General features: G+C 41.6%; 1 protein-coding gene across 2 annotated transcripts in view; it reads right to left on the reverse strand.

Moving 5' to 3' along the window:
* Positions 1-902: 902 nt before the first annotated feature.
* The window catches only part of ZNF318 (zinc finger protein 318), a 33,629-nt gene continuing 16,061 nt past the window's right edge, over positions 903-18,470 (reverse strand). Inside the window, exons 6-10 of one of the 2 annotated variants that reach the window (XM_049653716.1) lie at positions 17,759-18,063; positions 12,668-12,871; positions 12,109-12,208; positions 11,035-11,153; positions 3,133-10,744 (exon numbers count right to left, since the gene is read on the reverse strand). In XM_049653716.1, the coding sequence (XP_049509673.1) occupies positions 7,436-10,744; positions 11,035-11,153; positions 12,109-12,208; positions 12,668-12,871; positions 17,759-18,063 (4,037 nt within the window). In that variant the 3' untranslated portion in view covers positions 3,133-7,435. Of the gene's footprint in view, positions 1,731-3,132; positions 10,745-11,034; positions 11,154-12,108; positions 12,209-12,667; positions 12,872-17,758; positions 18,064-18,470 lie in introns of those variants that run through there. The other variant, XM_049653717.1, reaches the window with a different exon arrangement.

The following is an 18,470-nucleotide window of genomic DNA, read 5'->3' on the forward strand; positions in this document are numbered from 1 at the left end:
GAACTCTAGCATATCAAATAAAAGTTCAGAGGGAAAATATTACTCTAAAAATGTTCCCTTTCTAGGGGTGCCTGGGTGGCTCAGTCGGTTAAGTGACCAACTTTGGCTCAGGTCACGATCTTGTGGTCTGTGGGTTTGAGCCCTGCGTCAGGCTCTGTGCTGACAGCTCGGAGCCTGGAGCCTGCTTCGATTCTGTGTCTCCCTTTCACTCGGCCCCTCCCCTGCTCACATCTGTCTCTCTCTCTCTCTCTCTCTCTCTCTCTCTCTCAAAAATAAACATTAACAAATTAAAAATTAAAAAAATAGTAAAATAAAATAAATAAAAATGTTCCCTTTCCCCCTGCCCATCCCCCAGATCAGCACATCTTAAAGGTGGACCTCAGATACCACTGGAGAATGCAAGCAGGAACAGTTAGGAATGAAAGCTGTGACCAAACACCTGATTGTCCCTGAACAGAGGAAGGTGGTAGCTGATGAGAAACAGATCTTGGGTTGAAGCAAGGGAGAGAAAGTAGAAAGTGGTGGTGACAAAGTGTTGGCAGCCCTGGCACCAGAACGCTTTCCATTGCTTCATCCACAGGGTCATACCTTAGGAATGAGTAGTCCTTAACTGACAGAAGCTCAACAGCCAGAGGCCCTGAGATACTTTTTACCCCTTATCCCCTTACTTCTTATTCCTTTGGTGGCTTTGGTTGTATATTATGCAGTTCTTTGTACTTGTAGTGTTACAAGTATTCCCAAAACTTACCCAAACCACAGATTTATTTGGGTAGTAAATTAGACCTCTGGGACTCTAAAAATGCCTGGATTTACAAATCATGAACAAAAGTAGGCTAAGAGTTTTAAGGGCAAATCTGGATCGGGGGAGCTCAGATTTAAATGAATCTCAGAGTTTAAAGGACTTAAAGGTCAGCTAAAATTTTATTTGATTTTGGTTTTCTTCCTCCACAGTCCCAAAGTGCAAAAAGGAGTAAATAAAGTACCTACTAGCATTTTAGATAGAGAGTAAGGGGTTTCCCTGGTAGTTTGAAATGATGCTTGCCTGCTTCTGTGTACTAGATGTTTCAGTGAGTGTAGGAGAGGTAGTAAGTCTGAATGAAAACTGGTAGACAGCGGTCCTGAAGTCAGAAATCCTGAAGTCAGGATTTTTCAAACACTACCTTTTGTGATTGTCTCCCCATCCCTCTGCCTCGTTTGTCCATTCATACCCCACTCCTCTAAGGACATGCCAAATTTTTACCTTGGTTCTTAAATGGACAAGAATGAAACTGAGACAGTAGATGTTCTACTTGCTGGGAACACTGGGGCCCCTGGATCTAGGACGGATGAGAAGATCTGAACTCCACAGCTTTAACGTAAGTGTGGCACAAAATGAGAGATGGAGGTTAGGAGATAATTGGAGATGAGGAGTGGCAAGTTTAAAATATACATCTATATGCCTATCTTTATCTCGTCCCTATTCTACTGCTACAAAAATACAGACATACATACTTGCTCACCCAATTCACCACTTCCTGGCAGTTAAAAACACAGGGTCTTCTCCACAACCCATTCCTGTCCCAGCAGTCATACCCACCTTCTGAAAGTCAGACCTTAGAGGTGACTACCTACTGGCCCCAAGGGCGCTCATCATTTCTTTGGTCTCTGTGGCTTCTATCCCTGCCTCCCTGAGGCAGAGAGGTCTTCTGCAGTCGTTCCTTCTGGAAATCTGAAGACTTCTGCAATTGCTCCTGAAAAGAAAGGAAGAGAGGCGGGCAAAAGTCAGTAAACATCTTCATAATCATCCTTATGTAGGTAGGCTGTTGGAGAGCTGGGTGGAACTTTAGCAGGGGCAGAGTATCAGAGGAGATGAAAGAAAATACCTCAATATGCTTGACTTTACCTCTTTGCCATCTTTCTCCATATCCTCTATCGTGTAACTCTGCCTCTACTTTCACCCTGCTTATTCACTTCCCTTAAACATGCTCATTTCCATTGTTTTCTACAAAACACCTTTCTCTCCTGATCTTCCACCAGTGGAATGGACAAAAGCCTATAAAGCTTTTAATCAATACATCTAGATATGAATTAACTTTTATCCTCTTGAATGCAGCAAAGACTTTGTGGTATCTTTTGTGTACCTGCATTAAAGTAAGCTTTGTGAAGACAAGTAGCTCAATTTATAGTATTTTATGACCAAATGTTTGTATACTTGGGAATACATAAACAGCTAAACAGAGGCGGGAGCAAGAGAAAGGGAAGAGGAAAAGAGAAACAAGAAAAGAATAATATTCTTCAAGAATGGAGGCTGAAGAATGTACATTGCCCAGCCTTGATGGGAATACAGGAATTTAGGGAGTCTTGAAGGAAAAGCAGCAGGACCTATTTATAGAGAACTGGTAAGAGGAATGAAGACAGGGATCCACTGAGTGAGAGAGACACATATTTAAAAATACACAAAGGAAAAAAAAAAAACCTGGTCTACAATTCCACAGCACCAGATAACCCTTACTGACATAAAGTTACATATTTTACGTGTGTGTTTGTGTGTACTTATTTTATATGTGCGTGAAATATTTATATTTTATATAAAATGGTCAGGATGTTGAAACAAAAATAGAGAGTAAGAAGTGAAAGCATCCCTCCTCCTTCTACCAACAGCAAACTTTTTGCTTTTTTTTTGTTTTCTTCCGGAAATCAAATGGCAGCTTGACTTAGTTTTTATGAGGTGACAAAGAGGATGTTGCGCCAAATCAGAGATGTGGGTTTGACTGACTGACTTCAATGCGCCTATAAAATCTGGCTGGAAGGAGAAAGGTAGCCATCTGAAAATTAGAGTCCAAAAGTCTTTTATTGGTAACTCTAAGGTCAGTTTATCCCCATTCCTACCCTCAATTTTTCTTCTAGGAGCTTCAGGGGCAGTGTGTCCCCCTCCTGGCCAGAATGCTGTTCAAATGAAGAGGCCACTGGCAGCCTTGATATGCATTTGCTGTTATAGACAGTGCTTTGTATACAAAGATCCAGGACAGAAGCAGTCTTTTGGAGTGCTAAGTACCCAACAAATACAATCAGCAGTTTGCAGCTTTTACCCACTTATAAATTGCTGAGTATTCAAAATCAGTTAACAAAAAATAGCTACTATTACCACATTGATTCTTTTAACGAATTTTTATTGAGCACTCTTATGTGGGTCAGGCAACTGTGCACTGGGAATACAATCATGAAAAAACTGTAAGCAAAGACAAACTTCTTGCTTTGGAGAGTTTATAATCTAGTTGTGGGGGAAGGCATATATTGATCAAATAAACACATAAATGTAAAATTAAAACATTAATTGCTACAATGAAAACATACAGAGTCCTCTGAAAGTGTATAAGCATTGAGGGCAAACCAGGATGGGAGTGATTTTTTTTTTTAAATGATAGATTTTCATTATCAGTTCCAGCGCTTGGCTTATCAATGAACAGTTACCATATACAGAACTTTTTTGATTAAAAATTCCATAAATGTTATTACAAAATTAAACTCTAAAGAAATGTGTTCACAATCCCAAACTATTTTCATTTGTCCATGTTCTCACAAAATTGTTAATAAATGAAGACCTTGCTTAGGTTCTCTCTTATCCCAAGCTTGGCAGGTATGTTTTGTTAAGGTGAGAACCAAAGTTTAGGGATATTTATTTTCTACATAAGCTCTAGATCCAACATAGGGCTTGAACTCATGGCCCCGATATCAAGAGATGCATACTCTACTGACTGAGCCAGCCAGGTGCCTCAGGTGTATTTTTTAAAAACCCATCTCACAGGGTGCTTCGATGGCTCAGTTGGTTGAGCATCCAATTTTGGCTCAGGTCATGATCTCATGAGTTCAAGTACCATATCAGGCTTGCTGCTGTCAGCACAGAGCCTGCTTCAGATCCTCTGTCCCTCTCTCTTTGCCCCTCTCCTGCTTATGCTCTCTCTCTTAAAAATAATCATTAAAAAAAAAATACCCATCTCACTTCTATTATAGGCTGTCTCCTCTCTGAACATGCCTCTGACTTTTTATTTTTTAATCACATACTTAATGTCCCTATAGGATGCCTGTTTTTGTATGTCCAACCATCCCTGCTGCCCAACCCCTCACCATTCTTCCGCAGTCCCTGAATCTGGCAGTTGATAAATGGACACATGTCCTGGCATGCTTTGGTACCAAAGCATTAGCTAGCTTTTTGATTTTAATTTTTTTTAGAGATGAAGCTGTATTAGGTAAAATGGGAATACTTACCACAAAGACTAAGAGTATTATTTGCCCTGTGAATAGGAGGAAGATGGCTTACGAAGCAAAAGGTCTCCGTTCACAAAGCCAAGTGGAATTTGGGGGGGTTATTTACACAAATTAGGTAAAATTAGGTTTGCCCAAATTTAAACCTAACTACTGATAATTTGTTTTCACAGTTGAGAGATTCCAATAAAAACTTTCTGATGTTTGCAGAATATTAAAATAGTTATCTCTGACACCATAAGCGACATATAAAGATTAGGGCCCACTCCTTGCATGTGCCTGTCTCCTAAGGTGAACATTTATTCAGTGCTGTGATAGTGCTGAATAAAAATAGGCCCTACTTTTAGATGCTGGCAACTGGGTTAGAGTTCTGCCTTTCCTATCACAAGGCTTCTCTAGATGGGCTCAAAGCTAGATCCTACTGATCAAAGAGAAAGCCAGCAACACTTCCTGCCCAGACTACAGAATCCTAAAGGCTCTCCTTCTGCTAGTTCAAGGCAGATACGAAGAATACTATTGTTTCTTACAAGCAGGAATCCACTCACTATTCTAGAAAAAGCCTGAAGTTATCAAGTACAAGAAAGTAATTCAAAGTACTCCAGCCACAGCTACTTGAATTAGTTCTGTACTGCCTAGATTTTGCCTCTTTTCTCTTCCCTACCGTTCTCCAGTGTCCCTCTCCTAACCTAAAGAGGAAGATTCTGACTCCCTCAGATATAGAATAAGGGTAAGAGATATGGACAGGATTAACCCCTCTCCACTCTAAACCCAACCATCTGTCCCCAAAGGGAGATGAACTAAGTAATATCTGGCATTTTAAACTCTTAGGTTCTCTGATTCCTGTAGATAGGCTGCCAGAATAGGGAAGGAGTAGTTCTCCAGAAAAACAAATACATCTCCGAAGCTCACCTGGGTTTACGTTCATCTAAAGGGCACCTTCTGAGTCAGTCTATGGTTTCTGGGCCAGGAAAGTGCATTAAACTCAAGCTTCAGCCTAAAAAGCAGGCCTAGGAAGACTACTAGGGATGGCATGACCCTGGACACATTTGGTGCTGCAATGGAGATAATGATCCTCATCTTAAAGGAGGGGGAAAAAAAAATCCCTGTGGCACAGGGAGGTGTGGTAACTTGTCCAATATCACAGCAAGGCAAATGGCTGAGGAACATTCAAGGACTTAACTCTCCCAAATATGTGCCCTTTCCACAACATGAACAACAACAAAGGCCAGGACATCTTCTAAGTAGACATTAGTCAAGGCTTTAGAAAAAGTAAATAGCCTCCCCAAACTCAACCTAGGATTCTGCAGCTCTGCACACAAGTTAACAGGGAAAAAAATTCCTAGGAAAAAAGATCAGCAACTTTGCATTATTTTTGAGGGTGTGGGTAGAAAACAAGACTCTGAAGCCTCTGTTGAGCCAGGTTATAAATTTCTGACAACAAGAAAGTAAAGAGGAAACTGGGACAGAGATCAGAAAATCTGAGGGCTGGGGGGATGGTTAAGCACCCGACTTTGGCTCAGGTCATGATCTCACGGCTCATGAGTTCGAGCCCTGTGTTGGACTCTGTGCTGACAGCTCGGAGCCTGGAGCCTGCTTCAGATTCTGTGTCTCCCTCTCTCTCTCTGCCCCTCCCTTGCTCATGCGCTGTCTCTCTCAAAAATAAACATTAAAAAAAAGAAAAGAAAAGAAAAGAAAAGAAAAGAAAAGAAAAGAAAAGAAAAAAATCTGAGGACTAAGCTTTCTGATCCCCAAGAGCACCTTCAGCAAGAACATGAATGTTCTATGGGGAGCTCAGCTTCCAGAGCACAGGGAGAGCCAATATAAGAGTTTATGAAAAGCTTCACAATAGGAAGATGCCAAAACCAGACCACTATTGCCTACTCACTACCCACCCAGGCAGCACTGGGCACAGACTACATAATTTAACAATCTGACATGACGGAAGCAGCCCTAACAAATGGGGGGAAAAAACAACTGGGAGGGAGGAGATAGACAACAGGACGGCAGGAGTTCATTGTTCTAGTTTTCCTGTGGAGTTCAAATGTGTGTGGTTTTCAAAACAAAATCCAGAAAGAAACATGAGGTTAATGCATTTATTCCAAGTAATTAACACATTAAAAATAAAATTAAACTTGTCCAAGCCAACTTATAAATTCTTTAATCTTTTGAACAAAATGTACAACCCCAAACATCACACTATGGTGGAAATAACTTGGGAAAGGGAGAGGTAGAGGAAAGAACACATATGGATTGTGGAACAGAGAATGAGTCCAATCCCAAAACAAGTTTCAGCTCTTCTACCTCTTCAGAACAGAAATGGCTGCTACACAATTTAACACAAAATGTTACTGGATCACAATACAATGAACACAAAGGCTGTTTCAAAAATAAAAGTGACCCAAAAAGCATATCTGCTCCTGGCATTGAGCCATGAATAAGCCTTACCGATTTGTCGTCTTCCAAAAGTGAACCTGCTAGATTTTCTTCCTTTATTGAGGCTATCTCCAAACAGGTTTGTGGGTTAGCAGGACCATTTCAAGCAAAGGCAACAGGATAAAGGAAGTGTGGGGTTGACATGGCACAAGGAAGTAAACAGTAAACAAAAGAGCTACTCACGCTGCATTTCAAACAATGTTAAGGCAGGCCCATCCAAATGGAAGCCTAAGAGATGAACAATCCTTCCTTCATTAGTTTTCCATTTCAGCAGGCTTTCTGGTGTTTCTCCCAGAGATCCATCAGCTGCCCAGGAAATTGGGTAGGAATACAACATAGCAATCGAAGTCAGCTCTCTGTCTCCCTCCTCCCCCACATTCCAGAAATGGCAGAGTCAAAGCCAAAATACAATCAATCAAAGCACACTATGTGGTGAGCCAGACAGACATTTGATTTTAATGACAAAGTAGGAGAAAGCAAATTGGCAAAAAATAAAAATAAAAATAATAATAATAACAGAAAAATACTTTTTTACAGATATGTATAGAAGTTATGACTGATTTGTCTGGTATCTTAAGAAAAAAGGAAAAAAAAAGGAAAGAGGTAAACTTTTGGCTTCCATGAACATTTACTGTAAGATGCTTACTGCATCTCTTGGTGTAGGTTCCAGATGAGATAGCCAACTAGTCCTGGATCATCTGGGCACCTGGTTTCTAGAAGCCAATTTGATTCATCCACAAGTAGCTCTGGATGTGTACTTTTAGTCATGAACACTGGATTCTGTGTGGTCCTGGGTGGCAGCAACTGAAGCTTCTTGTGCAGTTATTTCCTGAGGGACCATATTGCCTCCAACTATTTGCTCCCTTGTAGGAGACCCTGAAGCCAGAGATTTTGCCAAATTCAAAGGGTGGTCAGTGTCCTCATCTATTTGAGGAATTGCTAGATGTGTGATGGATACTTTCGGTATTTCTAGCTGTAGTGGTCCCGTCTCCGGGGAACTACACTTAGGAGGGTCACCTGGCTCAGAAAGAGGAGAACATATCTTCTCTTTTTGAACTCCAGATGTCCGTGTGACAAATTCAACAAGGTCTGGAAGGCAAGGAGATGGCCCAAGGCCTGCAGGATTAATTGTTTCCGATTCCAATCTGAGTGAATCTTGTTTCTCTAATTGAGAAGTTTCTTCCACTTCTTCAGGCATCATTCCTCCTGCTAATAGGTCAAGTGCTTGGTGTGTTCCCTCTAAGCTCCCCAAACCAAGGTTAACATTTTCTATAGGAAGTCCAGTTTTCAAAATGTTAGGGGTGATCCTTCCACTTCTGGGATTAGATGAGTTTTGTTCACCTTCTGCTCCAAAGTTAAGCACCAGGGTTTTGGGAGAATCTAATGGAAACTCAGAAAAGGATGGGATTGGTTCCAAGTCAGGGAGAGTGGAGGGATTACATCCTATAGGTGACATAGAATTTTCTTCACACACTTTCTGAGACAGGACATTTGGGGATCTATGTGCTTGGTCTACCCGAGTATTGCAGAAATCAACACCCATATCCCCCAGGTTCCCCAGGGCAGCAAGCTCTTCTACTTTTAAGTCTGTAACTGCAAAGCCTTCTAAGGCCTTGCTTTCTATTGTCACTGTTAATTCTGGATGGACATCTTGTAGCTCCAGGGTTTCTGTTTCTGGTTTCTCTGGGCTCTCCCAGGTCTCTGACTTATTATTTTCATCCCAAACAGTCAGTTCATAAATCATTTTACCCTGCAAGTCTTTTGAGCTTTCTCTCTGGAGTTTGAGGCTTCTGTAACTTGTCCTGGAAGAAGATTCTGGAGCTGAATTTTCTAGCCACTCTTCATTACCAGTTGAAACTCCTTGTTCCTGTGCACTATCTGTTAAACACATATCTGATCTGGCTGGGGACTGGAGAAGCAATTCCGGAGCAGAAACTTTCACAGGTATATCTTGTGGGTTCTGGAGTAAAGACCTAGCTTCTGGTGGAAATGAGTCTATTTTTGCCTTTGTGGAAGAGAGAGCCTGTGCACTCAAGTCACTCACTACTTTACTTTGAGTTTCACTCACTGTCATCAATTTCCTGGACTGTTCAGCCTTTTTGTCAGTCATTTGCAACTCAGACTGTTCTATTTCTCCCTCCCATGTACATCTGTCCCCACGGTTCAAATTAGAATCCTCTATGCTATTGGGCCCAGCACTGATACCTGTTTCCTCTCCTACCATCCCTTCAGAAAGCTTTGGTCTCTTTTCTCTTAGTCTATTGTTTACCTCTACCTCACTTTCCTCACAATCCTTAGATCTGTGGAGCTCTTGAATTTCCTCATCCTGGTTACCAGAGTCTATAAGGTGGGTTTCTACCAACTTCTGAGATTCCATGATATGACAGTGCATATCTGACAGCTGAGGGGCTGGCTCTACACCTGGTGGTCCTGGTTCTCCGAGATCAAGCTCGATTTTTCCTCCTGGAGATATATCCCTATTAGTATCACTCTGGAAGGAGCTAGAAGTCCACATGGCCAAAGTATCTGTCTTTGGGGTAATAGTTTCGTAAGGCCTGCTTTGGCACAACCTTGTCAGAGGCTGTAGGAATCCATAGCCACTGCCTCTGTTTTCTGAGTCTGTGTGTTCTACAACTGACCATTTCCCTAGGGACACCAGAGTTTTTGCAGTGGGCTTTTCAGGAGCAGAGATCAAACTTCTATCTGGAGGCAATCCCTCTTGGGATGTACTGTTGTTCAAAGTGGAAGTGGAAGAGGTGTCCGAACTTTCGACTCTAGAAAGATTGCTATTTTCCCCATTGGCCAATAGACCGCCACTCAGCTTAGTCTCAGGGGCCCCCTTTCCACCACTACTGTAGAATATATCATATAGGTCCTTAGCATTGGCTGTGGCTAAGCATGAATTTCGCTTTTCCAATTTTTTGGCTTGTTCACTGAACACACTTGAGAGGGGAGGTGGAGGACGCACTAACACAGAGAAGAGGGTCTGGTCTCGGTCACTCTCACTCACCCCAGGAGCTGTCTCATCGGAAGGAATGGCAGCTGGCTGTGCCGACGCCATGATGGCTACTGGCAACACAGGATTCAAAATGTTAGGACCCAGGAAGCCAGGGCTGAGAGTGTGAGATACAGCTGGGTTTGATTTGACTGGAGCCAAGACAGCATTTGTCTGAGCAGGAGATGGAGAAGCTAGATGAGGTATAACTGGGGGTGGCGGAGGGGGTGGCGGAGGTGGTGGTGGAGGAGGTGGTAGCACTTGTTCAGGTATATGGGATGGTTCATTCTTTTCAGCCAGGACCATTTTTTCCTCTGGAGACCCTTTTAGAATCACCTCTTCCCCACCAAATGCTTTGGAGATGATATCAGGAGGCAAGAGAAGATCAGCTGAAGACTCTTTAACCACTGGCAGAGGCTTAGCAGTAGTTCCAGAGGACTTGATGGACAGAAAGGTGTTAAGAGGAGCTGGCTTGCTCACTGTGGCTGAACCTGACTTGCGGAGTACTGTGGATGGGATAGGCAGGTTGGGTCGGATCTTAGTCTGGGTTGAAGTTGTCACAACGGGCATCCAAGGGCTCGTATGTGCAACAACTGTTTTCCCAGAGAGCTTGATTTTGATGGGCTTTGCCTTCCCAGCCTCAGCTTTCCCATCCTCTTTGTCCTTACTGTTTTCCACAACCTCTTCCTTAGGAATACTTGGGACCATTGAACTTTTTTCCTCCTCTTTTTCTGGCTTCTTCCAGCTGAATTTCCCAAAAGATGTTGGTGATTCTTTCTTTACCTCTTCCTTTAATTGCAGTTTGATGCTACCCTTCCTTTTATTTTCAGCCTTTTCAGGGGAGTTCCCACCCTCAGAGAGTTGGTCCTCTAATTCCTCAGAGACTCTGTCATCCTCTTTTACTTCCTTCAAGACCTTTGCCTTTTTTTCTTTCTTCTCCTCCTTTGGTTTCTCACTCAGTCTGCGCTTTAGCTCGTTCTGCCGTCGCCGTTCTGTCTCTAGGACCACAGCCAAGCCAGCTTGGCGGTCTAGATTCCGCCGCTCCTCATACAATGGGTTTTCAACCACATATTTCTGGGAAGAGAAAACATAAAGGCTCAACAACTGGTCAAAATACAATAAGAAAGAAAATCTTGGCCCTGCTACTACTGGAATTCAATTGGTAGAAACCCCTAGAGTCATCTTCTTCAAGGATATAGATGGTTCTACCAGGTCAGCATCTCTTATTAAGACTGACAAGAACTTCCTAGAGATTACACGGAATTTGAAGTATTAACAACTTTTTCTGGCTCTGAAGTGGTTTGACAAAGTCAAAAGGATTACTGGAGAAAGTAGGAAACTCCACAACTACTACAAAGACCAACCTTGTATTTCTCATTGTGTTGGTGACCCTTCACATGTTGCTCTCCGGAAATTGGATCCCCCAAAAATTCCTCACAGAGCTGGCAATAATATCCAGTGATGGGAATCAGAAACTCAGACCCTGGAAGAAGTAGAAGTCAAGAAAATAAGTCATTTCCACCCAGGACGTCAGTAAAGGAAATCCCACTTCCCTTTGCAGCAAAAAAGTTAATGGTATATAGGACCTTACCCACTTTCCAGTCAGAAGTGGCATTTAGATGAATCCAAATGGCACAGTTTTCCCAATTTAAAGCTTCAACTCAGGACCTCTAGCCCTTCTACCTCTTGGGAACACTAACTGGTTAATTCAGGAGTTTTCTGTGCCAGACTCATTTCTGTTGTTGACTCTCCTCAAACTCCAACTACCACTAAGCATTGTAGGATGCTAGCTCAGTACCATTTGTATGAGGATCTCTCATGTTGGTATTAATGACTCAGGAATCTACCTTCTATAGATCTAAAGGATGGAGCAGCGTTGACTACTTACAAAGGTAAGAAATTGAGAAGTAAAAAGACAAAAGAAACTTTCTACTTCTCAACTTATCCCCAATAACAACTATTCAAAAATATTTTCTAGTTCTTAGTTGAAAAGGCAGTTAAATTACCATACCTTTTACTGTTCTTTATTTACGTGGACTCTAAATAAATGAGATTTTAGTGCATAAATCAGTGACGAAAAAAAGTATACATATATTAAAAAAAAATTTTTTTAAGTAGGCTCCATGCCCAACATGGGGACTGAATGCATAACCCTGAGATCAAGAGCTGCATGCTCTACCGACTGAGCCAGTAGTATGTGGTATGTATATGTAACATGTGTTAGAATTTTGGCCATATGAGTAGAGAGCATTCTTGTCTTACAGATCTCTATTTCTTTAGACTCTAGTACACTGTTTTGCACATAGAAGGCATTCTTACACCGTTGTTAACAAAACAGTTATGTCTCATCCTATGCTGCTTCCTAGTACCTAGTTCAGGGACACCTCTTCTTTGGCTAAATGTAAAGAAACTACAAATGGAGCCAGGGGGGAACATACCTTTTGCAGGAACAGTTATCTTGTCAGTACGTTTTACAGCATCTTGCTTGGCCTCACTCTGGGTCTTTGAAGCCCAAGGTCTGTTGTAGGGATCCAGTGTCTATTTGCAAGAGGCAGAGGTGCTCACATAACAGCACTAAAACTCAATGACCCCTTTTCTTTCCTTTTTCTCCCCCACACCAGGGGGGACCAGAAGCCCCCAGGTACCCACCCCCACCCTCTCTGCGAACTGTTTAAACGGAAATCACCTGTGGAAAAGGTAAACACATGTTAGAGCAAGTACTAGCAATAGATAAAATGAAACAAATAATCAGGTACTCAAGGAATCAAAAGAGGCAGAAGCCTCACTTACACTTGTCATGGTGTTTAGTTACAGGCAGGTCCCCTGGACTGAGCCCTGGGGATGGTGTCTCCTTTGTTGGTATCTCTTGGCTCTTCAGATTGGGGCTCCTGCCCATATGAGAATGTTTCATTTTCCAGCTTTGTAATGCAGATGGGGGTATAGACGTTTGAGGGGAAGGAGGGCGAGAATGGAAAGAACAGTGGGCATGATACCTACCTGTGTGTGCTTCTTATTGTGCATATGAGTGAAGAAGTCAAACATGGTCCCACAGATGGTGTTGCAGTCTTTGCACCAGTGATTGCCAGCATCATAATACTCATAGGCAGCAATGGGCTGATCAGAATGCTTAGCAGCTGGCTGGAGGCTCTCAGCAGGCTTGGGGCTCTTAGTATGGGAATTCTCACTGTTTATTTTGGATTCCTAGAGGGAAAACACCTGCACTCAGAAGGAATTCAAGGTAGTCTAGACCTGTCTTCTCTCAGAAAAAGCAAGCAGCTTACCACTATAATAGATACAGGGCCATATGACCGTATTTCCAGGGCCTAAATCTATATAAACTGGGGAAAACCCGAGAAATCTGTCTGCAAGGCTCAAACAGAACTAGACTCCATAGTGCTGCCTTACCAGGGAGAATACATCATAATGGCAATATATTTACTTATGTATCCCAAAATATTTAGAAAAATACTCAATATTATGGAAACACTGGCTGCCTCTGGAGAAGGAAGTAGAGAACAAAGATGGACAGGAATCGGGGCGCCTGGGTGGCGCAGTCGGTTAAGCGTCCGACTTCAGCCAGGTCACGATCTCGCGGTCTGTGAGTTCGAGCCCCGCGTCAGGCATCTGGGCTGATGGCTCGGAGCCTGGAGCCTGTTTCCGATTCTGTGTCTCCCTCTCTCTGCCCCTCCCCCGTTCATGCTCTGTCTCTCTCTGTCCCAAAAATAAATAAAAAAACGTTGAAAAAAAAAATTTTTTTTAAAAAAAAGATGGACAGGAATCTTTTTATTATATACCCTTTGGTAGATGTTGAATGTGTTCTCTATGCAATTAAATATGTTAAATTTAAAAATCACAATGACAACTACGAAGAAAAGAAAAAACAATATGGAAAAGGTAACTGACAGGTTAAGCAAATGCAGAAAACAAGTCAAAGTCACATCCAGGGACACAAAACTGGACAGCAGGGTGGGCACTGTGCACAGATAAAGCAGATGGTCATCTACATGGAATGACTTAAAAGAATCTGGGTAAAATATTTCAAACTGCCTAAAATACCATCTTTAGAATTTAACACCTTTGACTTAATGTGAATCCTCTTTTAAAACATATCAACTCCCCAGATTAAGTTACCAGTAATAAATACTTTAATATGAATTCATGTGTCAGCAAGCTGGGAATAAGGTACTTAGGAAGTGAGAAATCTTGGTTAATGTTGAGGAGTGAGGCACAGAAAACAATAATTTGGAACACAGGGAGGGTAAGTATGAATGAGGAGACAAGGTCAGAGAACTAGGCACATGGGTTAGTAGGGAGAGGAAGATAGGCTGGAGAAAGAGAAACAATTAGGACTTCAAAGAGAATCTTTCCTTATTAGAGTCTTATTCAAGAGTCACTAAAGAGGGGTGCCTGGGTGGCTCAGCTGGTTAAGCATCTGACTTTGACTTAGGTCATGATCTCCTGGTTTGTGGGTTCAAGCCCCTCATTGGGCTCACTGCTGTCAGCGCAGAGCCCACTTCAGATCTTCTGTCCCCTTCTCTCTATACCTCCCCTGCTTGTGTTTCTCTTTCTCTCTCTCTCTCAAAAATAAATGAACATTTAAAAAACTTTTTAAAAAAAGAGTCACTAAAGAAATCACACCCAGCAGGTAAGGGATGGGTTCGTGTATACACTGCTGGCAAGTACTGACTGGCGCTATCTTTCTGAAAAATAATCTAGGAATACATATTACACATCTCAAAATTCTTCATACCCTTTGACCTAGCAATTCTACTCCTTGACATTTATCCAAAGTAAATGATTTTGTCAAACAGGAGGTGATTTGACTGGTTAAATAAATTTTGGTATCCATACAATAATTTCAAATTAAGGTCATTTAAAATATTATAAGGGCACCTGGGTGGCTCAGTCACTTAGGAGTCCAACTCTTGATTTCAGCTTGGGTCATGATCTCATGGTTCATGAGATCGAGCCCTGTGCAGGGCTCTGCATTGACAGCATGGAGTCTGCTTAGGATTCTCTCTCTTCCTCTCTCTCTGCCCCCCTCTCCACAATTAAATAAACTGTAAGAAAATATTTTAAAAATAAATTATAGAAATCTATTTATTAACATGGCAAGATGTTCATGATATACTGAAAAAGCAAGTAACTAAATACATTTGAATAATCAAAAAGGCTATGCAAATAGGACACAATGTCTAATATCATCTTATCCAAACAACTTTCTGTAACTACTCATATTCCTTTATCCAGTTTTCTTTTCTTTTTTTTTTTTTAGGCATTTATCATTACCTAACCTGTACTTGCTTTTGTATTATCTTTTTCTATTTCATGAGAGTTAGGACCTTGTCTATATAGTTCGTTGCTATACTTCCCTCTATCTAAAATAGTGCCTGTCACTTTCTTGGGAGATCAATAAATATTTGTTTAACGAATTATAAACAGAAAATGAATAGCTGGAATAATATACACCAAGGTATTAATGACAGTTGTCTCTAGCTAGATGAATCGTGGACTTGTGTGTGTGTTTATTTTTACGAAATGAATAGAAAGAAAACCTCAAGCCAGCTATGCATTTTAAAGTGAGGCAAAAACAGAAAAAATACCAACCAGAGGAAGGAACAACATTCCTTACTATTGAAATGAATACTGACTTGTAACATATCCATATTAGCTTCAGTAAAAATGAAGCCAAATTCAAATCAAGATGACAGGCCATCATGGGGCTGGTGCATAAATGGACCCCAAACGATGTATAAGTCAACTATAAAGGGTCAGAACTTTTAAGTTCTTCTCCCATCAAAGGCCCTGAACTCAATGACCCTGGTATAAAAAAGAGCATAGTCCTACCTGGTTGAAAAGAGGACTCTCCCAGGAAGGCATACAAAAATTAGAGCTTGGACGATAGAGGATACAGAATATCCTCTTCTCTACCTTCCCAACATTAACTGAGCACCTACTATGCCCTAGACAAAGTGGATACCATGGGAAACACAAAGATAAATGAGTTTTACTCTTTTATTCTCAGGAAGTTCTTACTTAGTGGAAGAGACAGGCATGAGAACAAACATGATCTTAATTAAGTTTTAAATAAGATAGAATGAAATAAATCTTATACGGTAACCATAATACATTATGAGAGAGCTCACTACATAGTTAATATATTAAAGAAGGGGTGGGGTGAGGCACCTGGGTGGCTCACTTGGTTAAACGTCCGATTTCGGCTCAGGTCATGATTTCATGGTTCATGGGTTCAAGCCCTGTGTCAGGCTCTGTCTTGACAGCTTAGAGCCTGGAGCCTACTTCAGATTCTGTATCTCCCTTTCCTTCTGCCCCTCCCCTGCTCACGCTCTGTCTCCTCCTCTCTCTGCCCCTCCTTTGCTCACTCTCTCTTGCTCTCAAAATGATTAAACATTTTAAACAATAAACTAATTTTTAAAAGTTTATTTATTTTATTTATTTCGAGAGAGAACATGAGTGTGCACACAGGGAAGGGGCAGAGAGAGAGAGAGAGGGAGGGAGGGAGGGAGACAGAGAATCCCAAGCAGGCTCTGCCCTGTCAGTATGGAGCCTGATGCATGGCTCAAACTCACAAACCATGAGATCATGACCTGAGCTGAAACCAAGATACAGCCGCTTAACCGACTGAGCCATCCAGGTGCCCCAAAAGTTTATTTATTTTGAGAGAGCGTGCATGTGAGCAGGGAAAGGGCAGAGAGAGAGAATCCCAAGTAGGCTCTGTGCTGTCAGCATGGGGTCTAATACAGGGCTCTATCCCACAACCCTAGGATCATGCCCTGATCTAAAACCAAGAGTCAGACACTCAACCAAATGAGCCACACAGGTGCCCCAGCCAGTATGAAATTATAATGAGCAAGGGGAAAAAGAAGCATGAAATGAGGCTGAAGAGGTAGGTAAGGGAGTATTACAATCACTGGCTTATACCTGGAGAAAGGATTAAGAGTATAGCCATATAAGCAAAAATTGAAGGTGGCTTGAACTTGGATGGAAACAAAGATGGTGAGATGGATGAAACTGAGATTTACTTTGCAGGGAGAACTGAAAGAATCTGGCATTGATTTTGTATGGAGCAGTTAAGGAAAAGCAGCACTAAGAAAGCTTTTCAGGTTGTTGGCATGAAAACTCTTGGACACTGGGGCCCTTGAGATGGGTTAACAATGAAGGCAGAAAAGAGGGAGGTTGAGCACATCATTAGTTTGTTTAGTTCAGTTTAGGGTATGTTGACTTTGAAGTGTCTATGAGACAATGAAGTAGAAATGGTGAGTAAACCACTGGACTTCAGGTTTGGATCTCACCAGACTCCTTTGAGTTAGAATATAAAACTAGAAGTTGTCAGCATGGTATTTCAGCATAGACCTGGATGAAATGACCTAGGGAAAAAGCAGAATTCTGGAGAACTGGGCTATGACTGATTCCTGAAGAACTAAAATATTTAAATATCAGGCAAAACACAATAGGCAGCAAAGGAGACTAAGCAGCAGCAGCAGCCAGCATACTAGGAAGAAAAGAAATGTGACAGAAGCCAAGGGAAGAAAGCATTTTTAGAGAGAGTGCTTCCCTGTATTAAATACTGCTTTGAGAACTAAAATGTATTCACTGGCTATGCAGCATGGTGGTGACCCTGTTGCTAACCATGAACCCACAAAATGGTATACATAAGTTACAAGAAGATTAGAAGCCAGGCTGGAGTGGGTTAAGCAATAAAGGCTAGAGCAAGAACATGGGGGGCCCTGAATGCTGAGGATTTGGGATTCTATTCTGTGGGCAATGAGAACTGCTAAAATTCTGAAGTAGAGTCCCGTTGTCTGACCTATGGTTTACAAAAATAACTTCAACAAGAGTAAGAACAGGTTGGAAAAGGAATCTAAGAAAATGGTTAGAAGGCTTCTTTAGGAGCCCATGGAAATAAAAGATATAACAGAAACAGAAAGGGGCACCTGGCTGGCTCAGTCAGTAGATCATGCAACTCTTGATCTCATTGTTATGAGACTGAGCCCCACACCGGGCATGGAGCCTACTTAAAATTAAAAAAAAAATTTTTTTAAAGAAATGGAAAAGTTGAATTGTTACCTTGCTATTTGAAGAGGAGCTTGAGGTTGATGACACTTTTTCTGGGCTCTTAGATTTTTCTGCTTTCCCAGCCTTCTCTGTAGTCTCTTTACTGTCATTTGAAGACTTTTGGGATTTATCCAAAATGTTTATTCCCAAGATCTGAGCCACTTTGTCCAGTTCAGACTGCTTCTTTTCTGCCTCTTCTGCTTCTTGTCGAAGTTCTGCAATGTCCTTCATGATGTTATCCTGAAGCCGACTCACCTCCACCAGCAGTGGGTCTTTGTGGCCATCCTTCTCCCTTCGTTTCTTGCGCAGCATTTCTCCTGAGCAGACGAATGTCAAAAGAAAGAAACACAAGGAAAGTAAGACAGGTCATTTTTCTGTCACAAGTAGTAATTTCCCAAGAGTCTATGGTCAGAAAATCTTTTCCCTTACAACTTTCCTTTATAAAGGCAAGAAAGACTCTCCTATCACATGGGCTAGTTTAGGTGAAGCTTCTATGGAGGTAAAGGATGAGTGATTACATTATCTCTTATGTAGGAGTTATTAGGTAAGGATCTACAAGCAGGCTTCAGGAGATCCATGAATCCCCAAAATGGTATATATGAGTTTATGTGCATTTGTCTTTATGTTGTTAACTATGAATCCAGTGACGGTCTTCTTCAGAGAACCAAGGAATTATTCAGAGGGCGAAAAGAATTCAGTTACATATTTGACTTTATTTGATTTA

This window comes from Panthera uncia (genome assembly GCF_023721935.1).
Source record: "Panthera uncia isolate 11264 chromosome B2 unlocalized genomic scaffold, Puncia_PCG_1.0 HiC_scaffold_24, whole genome shotgun sequence".
NCBI lineage: Eukaryota > Metazoa > Chordata > Mammalia > Carnivora > Felidae > Panthera > Panthera uncia.